General features: G+C 32.5%; 2 protein-coding genes and 1 long non-coding RNA gene across 6 annotated transcripts; 1 reads left to right on the forward strand and 2 right to left on the reverse strand.

Annotated features, from left to right (window-relative positions):
- The first annotated feature begins 3,112 nt into the window (after nt 1-3,112).
- LOC101255565 (uncharacterized) lies at nt 3,113-8,776 on the forward strand. The gene is made up of 8 exons (XM_004252250.5): nt 3,113-3,395; nt 3,482-3,547; nt 3,658-3,700; nt 4,685-4,739; nt 6,746-6,794; nt 7,106-7,173; nt 7,263-7,371; nt 8,512-8,776. The coding sequence occupies exons 1-8, from the start codon at nt 3,225-3,227 to the stop codon at nt 8,626-8,628; spliced, it is 678 nt and encodes a 225-aa protein (XP_004252298.1). The 5' UTR covers nt 3,113-3,224; the 3' UTR covers nt 8,629-8,776.
- Nucleotides 8,777-8,931: 155 nt separating this feature from the next.
- Nucleotides 8,932-13,025, reverse strand: LOC101255864 (uncharacterized). Of its 4 annotated transcripts, none has more exons than XM_004252252.5 (2): nt 12,886-13,025; nt 8,932-9,459 (listed from the first exon to the last, which is right to left on the reverse strand). In XM_004252252.5, the coding sequence occupies exon 2, from the start codon at nt 9,413-9,415 to the stop codon at nt 9,101-9,103; it is 315 nt and encodes a 104-aa protein (XP_004252300.1). In that variant the 5' UTR covers nt 9,416-9,459; nt 12,886-13,025; the 3' UTR covers nt 8,932-9,100. The 4 variants fall into 4 exon arrangements, with proteins under 4 accessions (XP_004252300.1, XP_010314249.1, XP_010314248.1 ...); XM_010315947.4 differs by having other exon boundaries at nt 8,932-9,453; nt 12,886-13,022; XM_010315946.4 differs by having other exon boundaries at nt 8,932-9,453; nt 12,859-12,998.
- A 3,723-nt stretch (nt 13,026-16,748) lies between these two features.
- On the reverse strand, nt 16,749-17,504 carry LOC104645016 (uncharacterized). The gene is made up of 2 exons (XR_738926.4): nt 17,217-17,504; nt 16,749-17,147 (listed from the first exon to the last, which is right to left on the reverse strand). It is a non-coding gene; the product is annotated as an uncharacterized lncRNA (long non-coding RNA).
- Nucleotides 17,505-18,534: the final 1,030 nt, after the last annotated feature.

An 18,534-nucleotide genomic window follows, 5' to 3' on the forward strand; every position in this document is an offset into this window, starting at 1 on the left:
ATTAGTTATATCAAAAAAAGAAAAAGATAACAAACGTAAACAAAAAAATTGATCTAAAATAATGATTAATTTGTTTTTTTTAAAAAGAGACAAAATGTTAAATTGTTACATGCATTAAAAAAAATAAAATTTTTAAACATTTCTTAAAAAATAAATATAGTCCTAATCTATTTAGAATTTTTGTGATTTTAAAACTAATTCAAATCTCATAAAATTTCATCTTTTTATTTTTAAATTAAAAAAAAATAGAAATCCCAAAATAACGTGAACTCTAAATTTTTTTTCTAACTATAAAATACCTATATAAATTCATCCCCATAATAACATAAAAAATATAAAAAAAACGTAAAAACAAAAATAAATAAATAAATAATAAATATATAAATAAATATGAGTGTTTCAAATTTTGAATTAATGAACACACACTATAAATATAAAATAATTTTCAATAGATTTAAAATAAATAAAATGATTTTGAAAGGTTTAAAATAAATGAGAAAATAAAGTAAAAAAAAAATATTTTTATTATTAAGTTAAATAATATAATATTCAAAATTAAGTCTAGTCATATCAAAGTCAATGAAGCGGTCGTGCTAGAACCACGGGACTCGAGGGGTGCCTAACACCTTCCCCTCGGTCAACAGAATTCCTTACCCGGATTTCTAGTTCGCAGACCAATAAAAATAGAGTCAAATTTCCTTTTGATTAGGGATTTAAATAAGGCGACTTGGAACACCAAAACTCAATTCCAAGTGGCGACTCTGAATAATAATTATCACTTTTCAAAATGTCACTTTAATTGGAAAAACTCTTTTTCTTTCGAAACAAATAAAATTCAAAATATTGAGAGGGAAAAAAGGGGCGTGACATTAATCATTCAGATTTGCCTCATGTATTTGTTTTTAAGAATTGAATCTTAATTATTCAGATTCAATTTATTAAGTTCGTTTGTTTTATTTTTTTATAAACCTCTTAATGGGTCTGGATATATCTGAATGAATCAAATATGTAACACACCCTTAACACTATTCAGACAAAAAAATTAAGACTCCTATCTTAATTAAACTAAATCACAACAACTCATAAAAGTTGTTCTTATTTAATTACATGCTTGCCATTATGAGTTCCTTTATTCATATTAACTTAATATACATCTTTTACTTTCATAAATTAATCAACATATTTGAATTGATAAGCACTCCCATGATATAATATTTAGCATGATTTCAAAAAATAAGAAAGTATTAGTTATTCGATCGATAACAATAATAAATTTCTATAATAAAATAAAATAAAATATTCTTCTAAATTATATGTTTACTACTCTATATAAACTATTTTAAATTGCATTATATTAGATTATCAAAGTATTTTGAGTGCAAAAAATAGTCATATTAATGATGTAACTTGATGTAGAGTTCTTAAAAGATAAATCATATTACCTTGTTACTGTAAAAAATGAACAAAATATTATTTTATATGAAAAAAAACTATTTTACTAACAAGGTTTTGATAATATTTTATTGATATAATGTTTAATTTCATATGTGCATTCATATATTGAAAAAAAAGTGTCCCAATAATTTAGTGTTCAGATTCAGAGACAATATTTTAATATTCAGATTTACACATCTAGATCTTAATGCACATCTTAATATTTAAGCGCGTATTCAAATTTAGACGTCTTAATCTTAATGGAAACAAATGAGACTTAATGTCACTACTTGTTAATCAAATTCACAAATAAAATTATTTTTATAATATTTAGGAAAAATGCACAAGTACCCCCAAGACTATGACCGAAATCACAAAGACACACCTTACTAAGGTCGTATTATTCCCTGAACTTTTTTTTTTTGTAATTTTGTGTACCTCTTTGCTTACGTGGCATCCAAATATCTCTGACGCGCCTCAATTGCGTGGAGTTACATAGAGTACCACATAAGACAAAAGGTGTATAAAATTACAAAAAAAAAAAAAGTTCAGGGGTAATAGGACCTTAGTTTAGTTAATGTATATCTCTGGGATTTAGGTTATAGTCTAGGGGGTACTTGTGCATTTTCCTTGATATTTATTAATTTTTTTTTCAACTAAAAGTATAAATATGTAAATAGAAATATCAAACTATTTGTTTTGATTTTGGACTCTCTTTATTTTTACATTTTAATATTATAATATATTTTTAATTAATTTTTATTGGCCCACGGGCCGGCCCTACCGATATTTCTCAAGTCCCCAAATGAGCAGACTTATTCAGGCTGGGCTAAAAAATCTTTTTTTAAAATGGGCTCTAAAAGTCTTAGCTCAGCCCTATTAAATCCCGGGTTAGGTCAGGTTGGCCCAACGGGCCTTACCCATATTGACGGCTCTAAGATTATGTATAAAGTTATTCAGTCTTTCATACAATAGGAAGGCAGGCCAAGTGTGCCATTAGGATCAACCATTACTAAAAAAACTGTTAAAAGAGACGAAAAAAACAACGGATTGGATCACTTTTTTTGCCAAAAGCGATCGAGAAATAACGCATTCAATCTCGTCATTTATTCAAAACCAACAGATTGCGTCACTTTTAATTTTTTTTAATTCATATTTTTTGAAGAGTGCAATGCCGTCCATCGCTTTTTTATTTTTACTATTTTTTTATTTTTAAAAAATAAAGACGAATTTAATTAATTTTTTTAGAATCTTGAATGGCGACGGACAATAAGACGCTGTCCATTACTTTTTTGAAAATTTGATAAAAATGACGAACTAAAGGATCGTGTCCGTCGGTTTTTTAGATTTTAATAAAAAGTAATAAATAAATAAATAAAATGAGTTAATAAAAATTTAAATTATTTTTAATTATAAAGATGACATTTTGAAGAAAAGATAACTTTAAAGAAAGGATTTGACTCCTCTCCGTTTCTAATTTTTTATTTTCCTCAAATTCTTAGTTGTACACAATTAACTATGAACGAGATACATTAATTAAAATAAAATCTTAACCATAATTAAAATGATTATTTACTAAATAAATACATTTAAGGAATAAAAGTCTAATTTTTAAAATACTAAATTTGGTAAGCGTATAATTAAAGAATCACCTATTCATATTGATATGGACTATTTATGGCATTTTCTCTATTTATTTTATCATCCAAAATCAATATGTGTTTCCATTGATATTACATAATCGTTGGTGATTTACAGCATAATTAAAGAAGAAGAAAACTGCAGTTGTCATGGATACTTTAATCAGTGAAAATGGCGTATTCTTGCCCATTCCACCATTGCATGCTGTTCGTCTTCATTACCTTCTTGGAGTTATACTGCTTTTAACTTCCATGGTTGCTCATACTGTATTCCCTACCAATCCCATTACGCATCCAACACCGACGCTTCTCATGATTTGGGTATCTATAAAATTAACTTATATGGTACAAATAGAGACTAATCTGTGTAGTTCGATTTTGAATTTAGGCTTCATTTTTTTCCCCAGGCATTTGAGGGTCCTGGGCTGATGATTCTTTTCGCTAATTTTCAACAAGATAAGGAGCAATGCTCTGTAATAATTCTAATCTTTTTTTTTTGTGTGTGTGTGTTTGATTATATTGAATTTTAACATTTTGGAAAATCGTAAATCTCTCAATTTTGAAATTGTTTGTGTTTTTGTAGTATTTCCGAGCTGTAGTACGAGGGTATGTGGGTCTTGTTGTAGGTTAGTCATTCTTCGAAACAAAATTCTACATTTTTTTTCTATATATATATGTTTTGGGTTGGATTCTATATGTGGTGATTTGGTGAAATACTTGCTGAAATGATGTTAAATTGATTTTTTTGTGAGTAATACATTGTTTAAACAGACTTTCTATCTTCTCGAGATAAGGGGTATGGTTTTTGTACACTCTGTACCCTCCCCAGACTCCGTTGTAAGGGACTACATTGGGTTTGTTATTATTGTTGTTAATGTTGAGTAATAATTGTTGAATACCTTAAACATAAGAGAGCGTTTTTCTGAATCACATTGATGAAAAACCTTCTTCCATGCAGTCAGATGAAGTTTAAGGATTTGAATTGGCAAAAGAAACTTTTTTTAAAGAAAAATAAGCATTTGCATTTTGATTTTGAAATGATTTACAGTGAAAGATGTGTGGAAGTTTCTGAATGAATTCTCTGTATTGAAGAACAAATATAGATTAATGGATAATGAGAATTCATGTAGCCAACGCAGGGATTGAGACTCTATGTTGTGGTACTGTATAAGTTTATTACTTGGTTTGGAACCATGTCTTTTTTCTCGGAATGCATCTGTTGCATGAAGTCCTTGGGAACAGTATTTGCCCCTTGACAGGTGGGTTAATTGAACACCCTTCGTCGGAAAAAAATACCATATATATAAGTAAAATGATATACGAAATGATTAAATAACATATTTTGGATACCCTTAACATAACAAGTTGTTATTTCTGGACACCCTTTGTCAAATTCCTGGCTCCGCCACTGCCCATTGAAGTAATGATTCATCTATTAACTGTGTATTCATGTGTGTTGCCTTTATTCGGGCTTTCCTCTTTAGTATACCTCAAAATATTTATGACAAGTGAAGCAGGTTTCATTAGCTGGGACTACATCAACAATATTCTATCCCCAATATTGTCGGTACTCAATATTGCGAATGCTTTGTCTTATTTTATGTTTGTAGGGGCCATTGTTAATGCACTGGGAGCTATTATCTTGGGAGCACCTGTTGGTTTCGAGTATGTAATCATATATGCATTTGTTACTCTCTGTTATAAGTATTTCAAATTAGTGATCTATGCTTGAGCTTGGGCGAAAAGGGTTTGATCTACATACACCATAGATCACTAAGTGTTCTCTGAGTTTCCAAAATGACCTCCATTTACCGTTCAGACACATTCTCTTTTGAATAGAACTTATATATTTCTAAAACGGAGATGTTGTTTTGTGTTTTTGTCTCTTATAACATAGGAGTTATCTTGTGCTTTTGTTTGTCATGCCCCGTATTGGTTGAGGAAATGCATTTTGGTCTCCTTGTTTGGTCTTGGACAATCTTCTCTCATGAGCTACCTTTTGTGGTTGAGCTAGGCCAAAATTTTACATTTTTACATGTTATAAGTGTCAGATCCATTAATCCATGTTGTAACTTTTTTCAATGTTTGTGTTGTGTTATCCACACCGCAGTCTTTGGTTGTTTAATACTGGACGTAAGGGGAGTGCCACCTCCTACATTGGTTGGGGAATGGGCTGTGGTATTTTTTTATGGTTGTGAGCAATCCGAATCCTCCCCTCATGAGTTGGCTTTTGAGGCGGAGTTAAGGCCAAGGTTCATTTCTTCGCAATGTCTGATCTCATTGACTACGTGAATAATTTACAACATATCTGATACACCCTCTGCTCATGTAAAACACATAATAAATCAAGTACATAAAGTAAATATAGTCGAAAAGTCATGCTCAAAAGAATGAAGAAAAAAATTGTAGCAGCAACAAAATAATGGTAACTAAAGCTAAGGAACTAACAAGTAATACTAAAATTGAAGAATGAGGTTGAATGGAGTAATAATTACAATACTGAAAAGAGAAACTAGACAACGCAACCTACTAACTTTTTCCCTAATTCTCGACCTCTTCACCTTCTTATCTAAGATGATGTCCGTGATGTCCTTGCTGAACTACATGTGAGTCATGTTTTGTCTAATCATCTATCTCCAAGAATTTTTTGACCTACATCTACCTGCTACTATAGTCAACCTCATGCACCTCTTCATATGTATGAACCATCTCAGTTTTGCCTACCGCATCTTGTCTACAATGTAGATCACTCTCACCTTGTTTCAAGTAACTTCGTTCCGGATCATAGCTTTTTAGTGTTCCCACACATCCATCTCAATATTCTCAGCTACTCCTATCTTTTGAACATGTGAGTTCTTTGACCGGCCAATGCTTCACCACATACAATATAGCTAGCCTGACCACCACTTTATAAAACTTACTTTTAAGGTTTGATAGCACATTCTTGTCACGCAAGACACCAGATGCAAGCTTACATTCCATAACCCCCTCCAATACGACATGTACCATCATCATTAATCTCCCCATCTCATTGAAATTTTTACCCTAGGTACTTGATACTTTCTTACTTCCACATTTGCCACGTGAGTTATATCACTAAACTTGCACTTGAAGTGTTTTGTCTTAGCCATGCTCAATCTGAACTCTCCCTTTAGACTGCAGGCTCGGTCTCCGAACCTCTAATCTATGGTCAACTCTGTCATGTGTCTCATCAATCAAAACCATGTCATCGGCAAAGCATACACTATGGCATATCTCCCTGAATATGCTTTGTTAGTACATCCATCACCAACGCAATTTGAAACTGACCAAGGTGATTCCTGGTGCAGTCCCATCACGACTTGGAAGTTTAATTAGAGTGACCTCCCATTGTCCTCACTTAGCGCTTGGCTCCATTATACATGTCCTAAATTGCTCCAATGTGATCTACCTATACATGTTTAGCTCCAAACTATTCCAAAGAACACCCATAGATATTTGTCGTAGGCTTTTCCAGGTCAATGAATACCATATGTGAATCCTTCTCCCTCTCGTTATACTACTCTATCAATATTCTTAATGGCTGTTTATTTGCTTTGATTTTATTTATCAGAAAGAAGTTACTTTGATGTTGTTGAGCTAAGTTAATGGTCCTTACTCCAGTTTGTCCTTGGTTGGTTATCTTACTGTAGGTATTTTACCAAGACCCTGAATTGGTCTCTTCTGATGTCATCATTCACTGTGAGTATCCAAACTGTGGACTTCTATTTCCTGCGAAAAAGTTGTCTCCTTAAAATATATCAAATAAGTCTCCACTTATGTAGTGATTTTATTTTATGTTTTTCTTAAAATACTTTGAAGTTTGAAGAGGAAAAGAAATTTTCAGGGGCTCATTCACTTTGTACTGAAAATTCTCTCTTTGTTCATTCATCATTGAAAAGCAAGAACAAACATGCTTTCTATCTATGTTGGCCACTTCGATAAAAAATTGTTTTTGTATTTGCGGCTTTGATAGTTGTCCTTTTCATGTTTTCTATTATGTTGCTTGGCAGTTTGTCCCAGCAACTTGCGCTTTTGGTTCAGCTTGGACTCATTGGCGCAGAGTGTTTGCTTCAACAAAGTAACTTCTGTCCCCCTGATTAATGGGCGTTTAATATCTTGATCTAAGAACTCTCCATGATATATTTTATGCATGTTTTATTCTTGCAGGGCATTTAGTTTCATAGACTACATGATCCGCCTACCAGCCTATGGAGCTGTTATTGGAGCATGGCTCGGTGCTTGCGCTATGCCACTTGATTGGGGAAGGCCATGGCAGGTACGCTGCTGTAAACTTGGATAGTTGGGACATCTAATGATCAGTCCATAAGTCAGTCCAGTTGCAGTAACGGTTATGGTCTATTTTCATCCTCAATCTTTTGAGTTTCAGATTCAATAATGTGATTCAGTAAATCTATTTCTGCCCAAAGTTTGACAAGTCTACTAACTAAAATTGTTTTGTGATGGAAAAACATAAAAGTTACAAGGCAAACCTAATCCATCAGCATCTATGTTCCTATTTGTCTGAGCTTTCGAACAAGGAAGTTGTAAACTCAGATCAGTTAAAATTTCACCTTTAGCATACTGCAGTTTGGTAGATCAAACATGAAATCTGAATAGTACTTCGTTCTTTTTTTCCGAACAGCCCACGTCTCCAAGAACTGTACATTTTGTATAATTTGTTTTTGTATTCACTCTTTCTCCGTTTCCTTGTATAGGATTATACCTTCTTGGCACCAACATGTCCTTTTCTCGTCTGAAAAAGAAAGGCACATGTTGGAAAACTTTTCTGCTTTCCTACTTTAAAATAAACCATAGAGAGAGAGCGTGAAGAAGTTTACATTCTTTGGATTCTTTATTTGGGAGGAAATGAGATATGCATTGTGTTACAATTATGCTCCCCTTTGGTGAATGCAATCGTAGTTGTAAGTCCACTTTTTGGACAAGGTCTTGAATGTTTTTGAATTATAGTTAGAAAATAGCTCCTGCCTTATCGTGATCTAACCAAAATTCATTAGATTAGCACTCAAGTTCTTCCATCTTTGTGCTTTTATCTATTAGGTGTTTGTCATTGCTGCAAATATAATTAAGTAAAAGTGTGTCTCTTCCATTAGACCTTAGATGAGATGGTCATGCTTTTTGATTTCTTGAGTTTGAGAACTGGTTGAATGTAGTGTTCTAAACTTTAGTATCCTCTTTAGAGAAAGTAGCCAACCTTTTACCTTATAATGTAGCCAATGTTCGATGAAATCTAGACTACCCCCTTCCACCTTTGCAGGCAAAACTTCTGTTAGTGTTACGTGTTGTGGTCTTTGTGTACTTTTGATTTGCTATTCTGCAGAACTATCCGGGCTGTAAATTGGATAGGTTGGGTTTCTCTGTTTGTTTGTTCTGATGTATGCAAAATCTGTGATTGTAGGAATGGCCTGTATGTGTGAGTTATGGAGCTATGGCTGGCTACTTGCTGGGGCTGATCGCATCCTCTGTTTGCATTATCTTCCATGATCGTCGCCAGCAGCATTTAAAAGGAGAGTAGTGTAGGAATACTTCTTTTTCTACTTGTTTACTCAGCTTCATAGCAATATTATGTCCAATTTTGTTCTTTATATGATTTAATCTTGTTGGATGCCAGTCGAGCCATAATCATTTATCACAATTCTCCAATTAATTATATTTCTAGCTTATATACTGCGATTGATCGTATCTGTATATATAGTTGACCTCTTGCCAGTTATACTGCTACATTTCCAGATTTACATCTGTATACCACAAGAAAATGCAACTCAAACAGTCGCATCGATTCCTTAGCAACAGAGAATTTTCCCCCATGTCAAAACAGTTTCCTGGATCAAAATTTGTGGAATTTGATATATATAAACAAACTATTGCACACAAGTCTGAAATAACATGTGAGGAATAGTTAGACTGAGTTACATGAATATGCCCCTCATAATGAAAGGAGCAGTCATTCAGCAAAACGCTCTTTCAGCTAGAAAATTATCAATGTGCTAGAAGAACTTGAGTTTTCCTTTACCCATCGATGTTTTTCCTTGCTCTACATAGCATGCTGCTTTTTGAGTTCCTTTCAAGCCAGAACATGAGTCAGCAGCCCCTAAAGTGACTGCAAAGTAGAGATAGATAGTGCAGAGACATGCTAGGAGGGAAAGCGCTGTTAACAGGAAGCGGTGGCGCTGAAGTAGAGTGGCACAGCTCCCAAATTCATCACCTCGTGGTGGTTGTCTTTTAGATGATGATGAAGTTGAAAATGCAGTCAGTGACTGTGACCTCCTATGAGGTGAAGATATATTAACTTCAAGAACCATAGCTTATTCACTGAATCTTTTGCAACTCGACACAATTGCTGCACCTACATAAATTCGACATGATAAGCATTAAGAGTGCTATAAAAGAGGTTAATCAGCAGCAATTAACAGATCAAACACTTTTCTTCAAACACATAATGTGTTGGAAAGACAGTTTTACACTACAACAGGCAACACTCTGAGGCTCTTTAGAAAAGATGGTGAGATAGTGCTGATGCATTTTGGCTATGCATGCGGATTGTTTTAGCAAATGCAATTTTGATTACAAGTCAAAAAGTTCATTAATTAACAGTAAGTAGGTGTCAAAAAATAAGTGTGTGTGACTCTGCTTGAGTCATACATAGTCTTCCGCCGAAGCTTTAACCATCAAATACAACATGGTGTCACTTCTCTTGAGTCCTAGTGTCTCCACAGTCCACACCAAGTTCAAATCCCAGCAGAGGCAAAAAATACTACTCCCTCTGTCTCAATTTATATGGAATGGTGACACCCTTCCCTTTGTAGTCCATCCCAAAAAGAATGTCACTTTTTTAATTGACAACTATTAAATGACATCATCCTCACTTTATCCTTATTGGATCCCAGTTAACACTTTATTGTGAAGAAAAGTCTACTAAAAAGTAAAAATTAGTACCAAAGTGACTCTAATAAGGGCAATTTGGTAAAAAAACAAAGTCTTCCCTTATTTCTCAACTTCATGCTCAGTCAAACGGTGTACATAAATTGGGACGTAGGGAGTAAGTGATTTCTTCATTTCTATTTAGGTTTTAGAGGATAGAGTTATTTGGTACCTGTGTGGGTGGAAGATAATAGATATCCAGTAAAGTTAGTTGAAGTAAAAGCAAGTTGGCCTAGACACCACAGTTACGGAAAAAGAAATAATTTATTTTCTCCTTACCCCAAAAATACAAGTAAAAAATAAGTTCTTTTAATTCTTTGTACAGCAATTTCAACATCATGAAACAATCTTCTATTCTGCTAGTTCCATATACTCCAAAAGAGATAGGGTGGTTTCGTGTTCCTTTCATTGCTGAATGTCGATCCTCTCCAATCTCCAACTTGCAATTGATTCCTTCTATTGTAGTTCGGACGAGACTAGTGTATTGTCAACAAACAATAAATAATATAAGACATATTACCCCTCCTCTTATCATCTACCTCGAATCCTTCAGTTTCAGTGCTACATTTGTGTCGACACCATGTGGGTGTGGGAATTAATATGGTCATCCAATTTTGGGTACTTTGACAAAAATCGAGGGAGAAATTTGAGAAAAATACAATAATTTCTATAATTAAATCAAAACGTAAGGTGAAATTGAAGAAAATGGAATGTCTTTTATACAGAAATTTCTATGTCATTCCTTTTTGTTATATCTCCTTCTGGAATCCTCCTCTGTATCAATATTTTCTCCTCGGAATACCCTGTTAATTTTCCACAAGTGTGTTTGGTATGAAGAAAAATATTTTCCATGGAAAATGTTTTGTTGAAAAGTAAGTGATGTTTTAACTTATTTTCTAGTGTTTCGTAAGTAAGAAAAAACAAATCATCATAAGAACATTTATGGGGTGAGATGAGGTGGTGAGTGGGAGTTCGAATGAAAGGGGGTTTTGAGTAAGTGAGGAGGAAACAATGAACTTGGAATGTCACTAAGAACTTGTTTTCCCATCTTCCATTAGGAAAGTCATATTTCTCATTTTTAAGGAACTTGCTCTCTTAGAGAAAATATTTAGCAAAGTAACCAACTAAACATGAGAAAATTGAAAAACATTTTCTGAAAAAATATTTTCCTCCATAGCAAACACACCTATAATATCTAATAATTCAGACGTATAACTCTAGTTTTAGATATTTGAGGTTTATTAACCGAATCCTTGCATCTGTATCCTTAACTAAATCCATACCTCCGAAAAAATTGGATCAGGAAGGATTCAACCTCTAGACCCACACCCAAATTGTACCAACTGTCTATAAACCTACTAAAAAAATAGATCATGGAGGATTCAACCTCTAGATCCACACCCATATCTAACACCCACACCCGAATCCTATCAACTTAGTTTATAAGCCTACTGAAAGCATCTATTAAAAAAAAAGAAATAGTAATGGTTAGGGATTCTCCTGGTCTAATTCCCTTGAACTTTCGAAAGAATCCTCTTGGAGTACCATTCACTAGGATGGATACCTTAAATCATTCATATCATTTGCCGTAAGGGATGCATCATGAATTTTTCTTCCTCCAACAAAGGAATTCTAAGATTTGAGATAAGATTATCGGTCACCAATTTCATCCAACCAGCTAGAACCTTGTAATACACTCCCTACAAGACTAATGGGTTTGAATTCTTTCATATCACCTTCAGTCTTGTTGGGATGAGCACGATGAAAGAAGCAGTGGAACTCTTCTCAAAAGTCCATGTGTCATAGAAGTGGTTAGTGGTCTAAATATTACATTCCATATCACTAACAATTACCTAACAATGAAGAGCATCATAGTGAATCCAATGTGATCTGCATTTCTACCTCCTCTTTCTTTAAACTTTACTCCAAAGTATCTTTTTCCATCAAGGTGATACTCCTACATGAGATTCCGTCCTATGTCAGTCTCCATATTCCCCCTTTCCATGTACAAATGCTTGTAAAATTGTACTATACCTTCCTTAATTTCCTCCAGCCCCAACATATTCTCAATTCTCATTCATCTATCTGTACTTCCTCAATAAAGTTATATCTGCCATGTTGTTCACCTTTTCTGGAAGTTGATTGTATCAAACTTCTAGAATTATCAGACCAAGACCTCTTTCTGATCCATAATTGCACTTAAGCCTGATATACTTATTCTTCAAAAAAGAAAAAAACTGAATACCTTAAATCCCTTCCCAACTAAGCATGTATAATTCACAAAGTTGGAACTCACTAGACCGTGTGCCTCAATCCCAGTTAGAAATTGCTTCCTCAACAACTACCTTTAGAAAATCCTATCTCTCTCTTCAACACTTCAAAACTAGCTAGAAGGCTTCTCTTAAAGCAGAAAATATAGGAGTTATAGTAGTTTCAGCTATTCGATTCGAATAAGTGCCTCACTTCCTTTCCTTAACTACGATATGCCCTAGTTAGAGTTTGTAGTAATGCAAACTTTTTCAAGCTCACTATTCACTGCACAAAATTGAACTCCTCTATTCCAAATGGATGTAAAGGTATATATGGATCTCAATTTTATGATACTTCTTATTCAATCGAATAAGCATTAAAAAAACCCAGATTTTCCCAAAGAAAGTAATTAGACAATTACTCAAATTAATCATCTAACAGGAAACAAAATAAACGAATGAATTGGACAAATCAATGGTAATACAACAGATCTGCAAAACCGTAGGCATATATCTTAAGCAAAAACATATAATTATGCGAGAGAATTGAAATGCGAAAGGGAAAAAGAGCTTACGATGAAATGAAAGCGGAAGTCCGTTACCTTCAACCGATGGATGGCGGAGATATTGGCGTCGAACATAGGTCCTTTTCCGAGCAAAAACATAATCAATGTGTATGCGAGAATGGAGAGCTCCTCCTTTTCCTTGTTCAATGGTGAGGAGAGATCCCCGCAACGACACCACAGTCGCACACTTGCGAGACCAAAGTCATGTTAGTTTAATGCTCAACCACTCTAACCTAAGCTTATTAATTAGGAATATTGCATTTCTTGTTATATATATACTTTATACAATTGATTTGCATCACGGTTTAATATAATTGTAATGATTAGTTGTATTTGTAATATAAATATCTATTAATATATAAATCATGGTATGTCTTCCTCCTTTGTCTCTCCTCATCTCTCTTTTTCTTTTAACATGTAGCTATATATTATAATTAGGGTGTACAAACCACATTATTAAGTCACCAAATCAATAAATTAAATCAAATCAAAAAAAAAAATCGACTTGTAGTTTGGTTTAATTGGCTTGGCAATTGAAAAAAAAAATCCGGCCATTCTTGATTGGTTTGGTATTAAAAAAAAAGAATCAAATCCACGCGCACACATATATATACACATACTTTATTTTATTTATAGATAAAAAATATTATTTACATATAATCTACTTTGGTGGTATAGTTTTAGTTAGTTTATGATTTTCAATTTTATATATTTTATTTCAAATTTGGATTTGTTAAATTATATATATATATATATATATATATATATATATATAAAATTTTTATTTATAACTAAAAAATATTATTTATAATCTACTTTGTTCATATATTTTAAATAGTTTTCAATGTTTATCTATTTTATTTTAAATTTGGACTTGTAAAAATTGTAAATATTTTGTTTTTTGTTAAGATCCGAAGTTATAATTATATTGTTACAGTTTTTCAAATTCAAAGTTAACAATTTACTTTGTAAATATTTTTTGTATTCAGTTTGGATCTAACTTTTAATCTTATTAGTTTAGCATAATGATATTTCAAAAAAAAAATATTTTGTACTCATGTGAATTTGACAGTCTTTTCGAAAGTTTCTAGTCACTTAACATTTTTTAAGTTTAGTTTATCACACATGTAAGTGAAAAAATCCGAAAGAACTGACTAAAACCGAAATCGAAAAAACTGATTTTATATGATTTGATTTAATTTTTAGATTTGATAAACCGACATAATTGGTTTAAATTTTTTTAAAATAAAAAGTCAAATCGAACCGACCTATGTGCACCCCTAATCGTAATTATAGAAACTATAACTAAGAGTCTAATCATGTTTGTAGTCTTAGTAGTTTTTAATATTTCTTCAATTAGTTATTCACCTCTACGACTAACAAAATATTCTAAAGAAAAGGTAATACATTTGACCTATTAAGGATCTGCAAAGTTGAACCAATTGATAAATCGAATTGAAAAAGTGTTATTAATTTAATAATATTGTATTATTGGGTTAATGTTTTTCAAAGAATACAAATAAATGAAATGGTAGAATTCTTACAATTACAAATTGGAATGAAAAATTTAAAATGGTGTAAATTAACCTAATATAAAATATAAGATGATCACAAATTTGGACGAAAGAAGGAAATATAAATAATGTTGTGTGAGCGTCTTTGATAGACTCTTCACTACCCCCTGATAATTAAAATTAATGGACTCTTCATTACCACATTTAATACATGAATATATGGCTGCATTGTAATCTTTTTTGATGCATGAATTCAAATATAACTACTACTTAATATTTATTTAATTAAATAAATATTAATATTTGATTTATTTTAGGGGTAAGATAAGGGCGAAATAGTGATCAACTTTAAGATTAGGAATTTTGCGATATATATATATATATATAATGCAATTGGCAAGCTCCAATATCTAACGGAGATTTAGCAAGGGTTATAGAGTGTCTTGTGACGCTGCTTCATCAAATTTTTTTACAAAATATGTTTAGTGTGAAGAATAAAAAAATAGAAATACAGTTATATATTATAAATGTGATACTCCTTTAATCAACTCTGTGTGTAGTGTTAAAACTTATTAGGTATTACTGTTTTTATGTTCTTTCTTTTTTTTTTTTTTCTTTCGCCTTCTTTCTCCCATGGTATAATTTTGAATACATTTTTTTAGAAAAGAAGAAAATCAATATATATATATATATATATATATATATATATATATATATATATATATATATATATATATATATATATATATATATATATATGATGTTATATTGTTTATTTATTTTCTTTCCTCTCCTCTCATATGGTATTATTTTGAATATATATTTTTTTAAAATCATTGAAAGTTGTTAATTTTTTTAAAAAGGCATAGTAATATATAATACGAAAAAGGGTCTAATATATCCTCAAAGTATTGGAAATGGTACAAAATTACCCTCCATCCACCTATTGGCTCCAAAATACGCTTCTCACCCACCTATTGATCCAAAATACCCTTGTCATCTACTTTTTGGTTCAAATTGACCACTTATTTTACGGTTTTGTATTTAAACTATTTAAATATTTTTTTAAATATGTGGTGCTCATCTATTTGTTACAATTTAACTTATTAATATGATTTATAAATCAATTCACTACCCATCCATTACTAATTAAACCCCTCAAAATTAAATAATCTCGTCACATTATTAATGCAACAACTATTAAGCTACTGCCAATTGAGTGTATTTAAAAATTTGAGGCGAAAATTATCTATAGAAGTAAATTATCATACATTCAAATGTTTAAATAAAAGTTACCGATAAGCTTGCCAATTGCATTATATATATTTATAAAATTATATTTAAAAAAGTGCATGAATTAATTCGGAATGTATTACTTTTTTACCTTTAATAATAAATTTATAATTCAATCTTGAAAAAGAATCCTATTGAAACTGTCCTCCTAAATAAGCGGCTCAACCTAAATTTAATTGGGACTTCAATTCTGACTCAAATAAATTTAGATGTCATTTTCAGGAATCTATAATTTCATCGTGTTTTAGTAATGTTTATGGCGATTTTGATATTATAATTGGATTATTAATTTGATGGGGTTTAGCTAGTAATGAGTGAGTAATGGGATGATTTATAAATTATATTAATAAATTAAATTATAACCAGTAGTTGAACGTTAAGTATTTTAAAAAATATTTAAAGAGTTTAAGTTTAAAAAAATTAAAGAAGTGGTCAATTTTGAACCATAGATGGATGACAAGGGTATTTTGGAGCCAATAAGTAGATCAAAAGGACATTTTGGAGTCAGTAGGTTGTTGAAGGGTAATTTTATACCATTTTCAATACTTTAAATATATTTTAGGCAAAAACTTTTTGTCGTATATAATATTATGTTATGTTATTTATTTATTCAAAGATGACTGCTTACTAAAAATCCTACATAAGTCACTGTCACTCTCTTACATTTATTATACCAAACATAAGCTTTGTTATGTTGTTAATAAAATCTCCTAATTTATGCATCAACCATATCACACACATTTGCAAGCAGTGAAACGTCTCCTTTAGTATCTCAAATCAACTATTCACATGGATCGGATCTAATGTCGCCGTTCATGTTTATATCGATATCAATTCATCAAGAGACCACAATCTTACCTGTACTTCTGCTTATGTTATCTATCTTGGCTTAACACATATTAGTTGGTCATACAAGAAATAGAGAACAATCACCCGATCTTCAACTGAAGTCGAGTATCTTACCAATCTTTTCAAAGAGCTTCGTACCAAATCTTGGGATGGGCTACCTATATATGGGACCGTGTTCTAAGGCATGACTGTTTAGCTACTTACTGATTTTCATTAAGGGTTTAAAATATGAAGAAGTAAACATTAGGAAAAGTCAAAAGGAAGTTCCATTTTTACTACATATACATAAAAAAGTAATTTTAACATGTATAGAAAGTATAATTTACTGCCGAAGGGAGGTTGGATGAACCCCCGGGCCCTTACTAACTCCACGCCCTGAGAGGGGGCGTGAGGAAGAAAGACAAATAATGCATCAACAATCTTATAAATCATGTTAATAAGACTGTCCACTTACAAATTTACTAACATAGTGGAACTTATCATGGAAAGACAAATAGCACTACAAGAAGAAGAGAGAATCTGAATATGGCATCAGCAGTTGATGTGAAGATGAAGGGCTGCTTCACGCTGAACTTTTATAAGGACGCGTATGATGAAGGTTGTTCGAACCTCCATTTGGTCCTCTTCCTCTCTGTCCCTTCCCTACATGAGCTATCAAGTGCTTAGTTTTTAACTCAAACTCATTGTTATAGGTATCTAAATGGAATTTACCTCCTCTTCTTGCGCTTTCACCCTCGTTCTCTTTTTCTTGCACTCCAGATACATGTTTCAAGATGCAAATCCCTCTGTTTCTTGATTCATGAGAATTTTCATATGCAAAACTTGTGAAGACTAGAACACATAACAAGATTATGAAACAAGGAAGGAAGACAATAGTTATTCTCATTGGATGGAGCTAAATGACTTTGGTGGTCTGTGTGGTTTTCTCCTTCTATGTGGCCAGTTGCAAAAAGAGACAGAAAACAGAATATTGTTGGGAAACTTGTACAAGTGTTCATGACTAAGCCTTTTTTTTTTTTTGGAACCCCAAGATAACGTGCAACTGTTTCCACCTCTTGTTGGTTTTATTTGTCCTAAATTTCTTACCATAAATAAGTTTTCCTTTTAGGAAAATGTTTTGGATTGTCAAGTCCTTTTTCTGGTAGGAAAAGGTTTAGGACTCTATAAATAGAGGCATGCTCCTTCTAACTTAATCAACATTCACAACATTTTCTTAAGAGCTTTGAGAGTTTTGGTTAGAGGGAGAATTTATGGGTCACAAGCTTGATATGTTATCACTTGTGTGAACCTCCCATGTATTCTGAGTGAATTGGTTGAGTTTGTTTCTCTCTGTATTTTGTACTCTCATATTTATAGTGGATTGCTCATCTCCTTTGTGGACGTAGATCGGATGATCGAACCACGTTAAATCTTTGTGTCTTTTGGTATATTTCTCGTTTATCTTCTTACTCGTGGTCTTACGAGGTTTGCTTTACTAGCTTCCGCATTACACCTGCTTATTTTCGGTCCTAACACCTCTGCCACAGCCTCTACGGGTGAGCACTTCATGCACACTGGTAAACCCCCACTGTGTGGTGTAATAGCCTGCAAATCACTAAACCGCACGGCAAACCCTCTAGGACACATTCAACTCAAAAGGCATTGAGAGGGGATCGATCCCGGGTCATCCACCCTCCAAACCAACTAAGTCATCCGGACTTTGGCTACACTCATCAAAGGGTGTATGTATAACACAACTAAAGATGTGATCTAAAGGTCAATGAAGTGAGCATAAATCATACAAAACCATGACTCAAATTTCAATAGAATCAAATATTCCTTGGTGAATAAAATTTTAATTGATACTTGTCCTGTGAGGCAACAGATACTCGATGGAATATATGAGGTACACGTAACCAAACCTAATAACCATTGATATAAAGGGGAAAAAACAGAAGAAGAGAATATGATCTTCTTCTAAGTGGTGTTATAGTTGCTTTAGCTCAACTTTATTTCTTTTCTTTTGGTCTGCCTCTACTTTTTAATGGCA

This window comes from Solanum lycopersicum, chromosome 12 (genome assembly GCF_036512215.1).
Source record: "Solanum lycopersicum chromosome 12, SLM_r2.1".
Taxonomy (NCBI): Eukaryota; Viridiplantae; Streptophyta; class Magnoliopsida; order Solanales; family Solanaceae; genus Solanum; species Solanum lycopersicum.

Coding starts and splice junctions, on each gene's coding strand:
- LOC101255565 (XM_004252250.5), top strand. CDS start 3,225: ATGGATACTTTAATCAGTGAAAATGGCGTATTCTTGCCCATTCCACCA. Junction 3,701..4,684: donor GTATGTGGGTCTTGTTGTAG/GTTAGTCATTCT, acceptor TTATGTTTGTAG/GGGCCATTGTTAATGCACTG. Junction 7,372..8,511: donor ATTGGGGAAGGCCATGGCAG/GTACGCTGCTGT, acceptor CTGTGATTGTAG/GAATGGCCTGTATGTGTGAG.
- LOC101255864 (XM_004252252.5), bottom strand. CDS start 9,415: ATGGTTCTTGAAGTTAATATATCTTCACCTCATAGGAGGTCACAGTCA.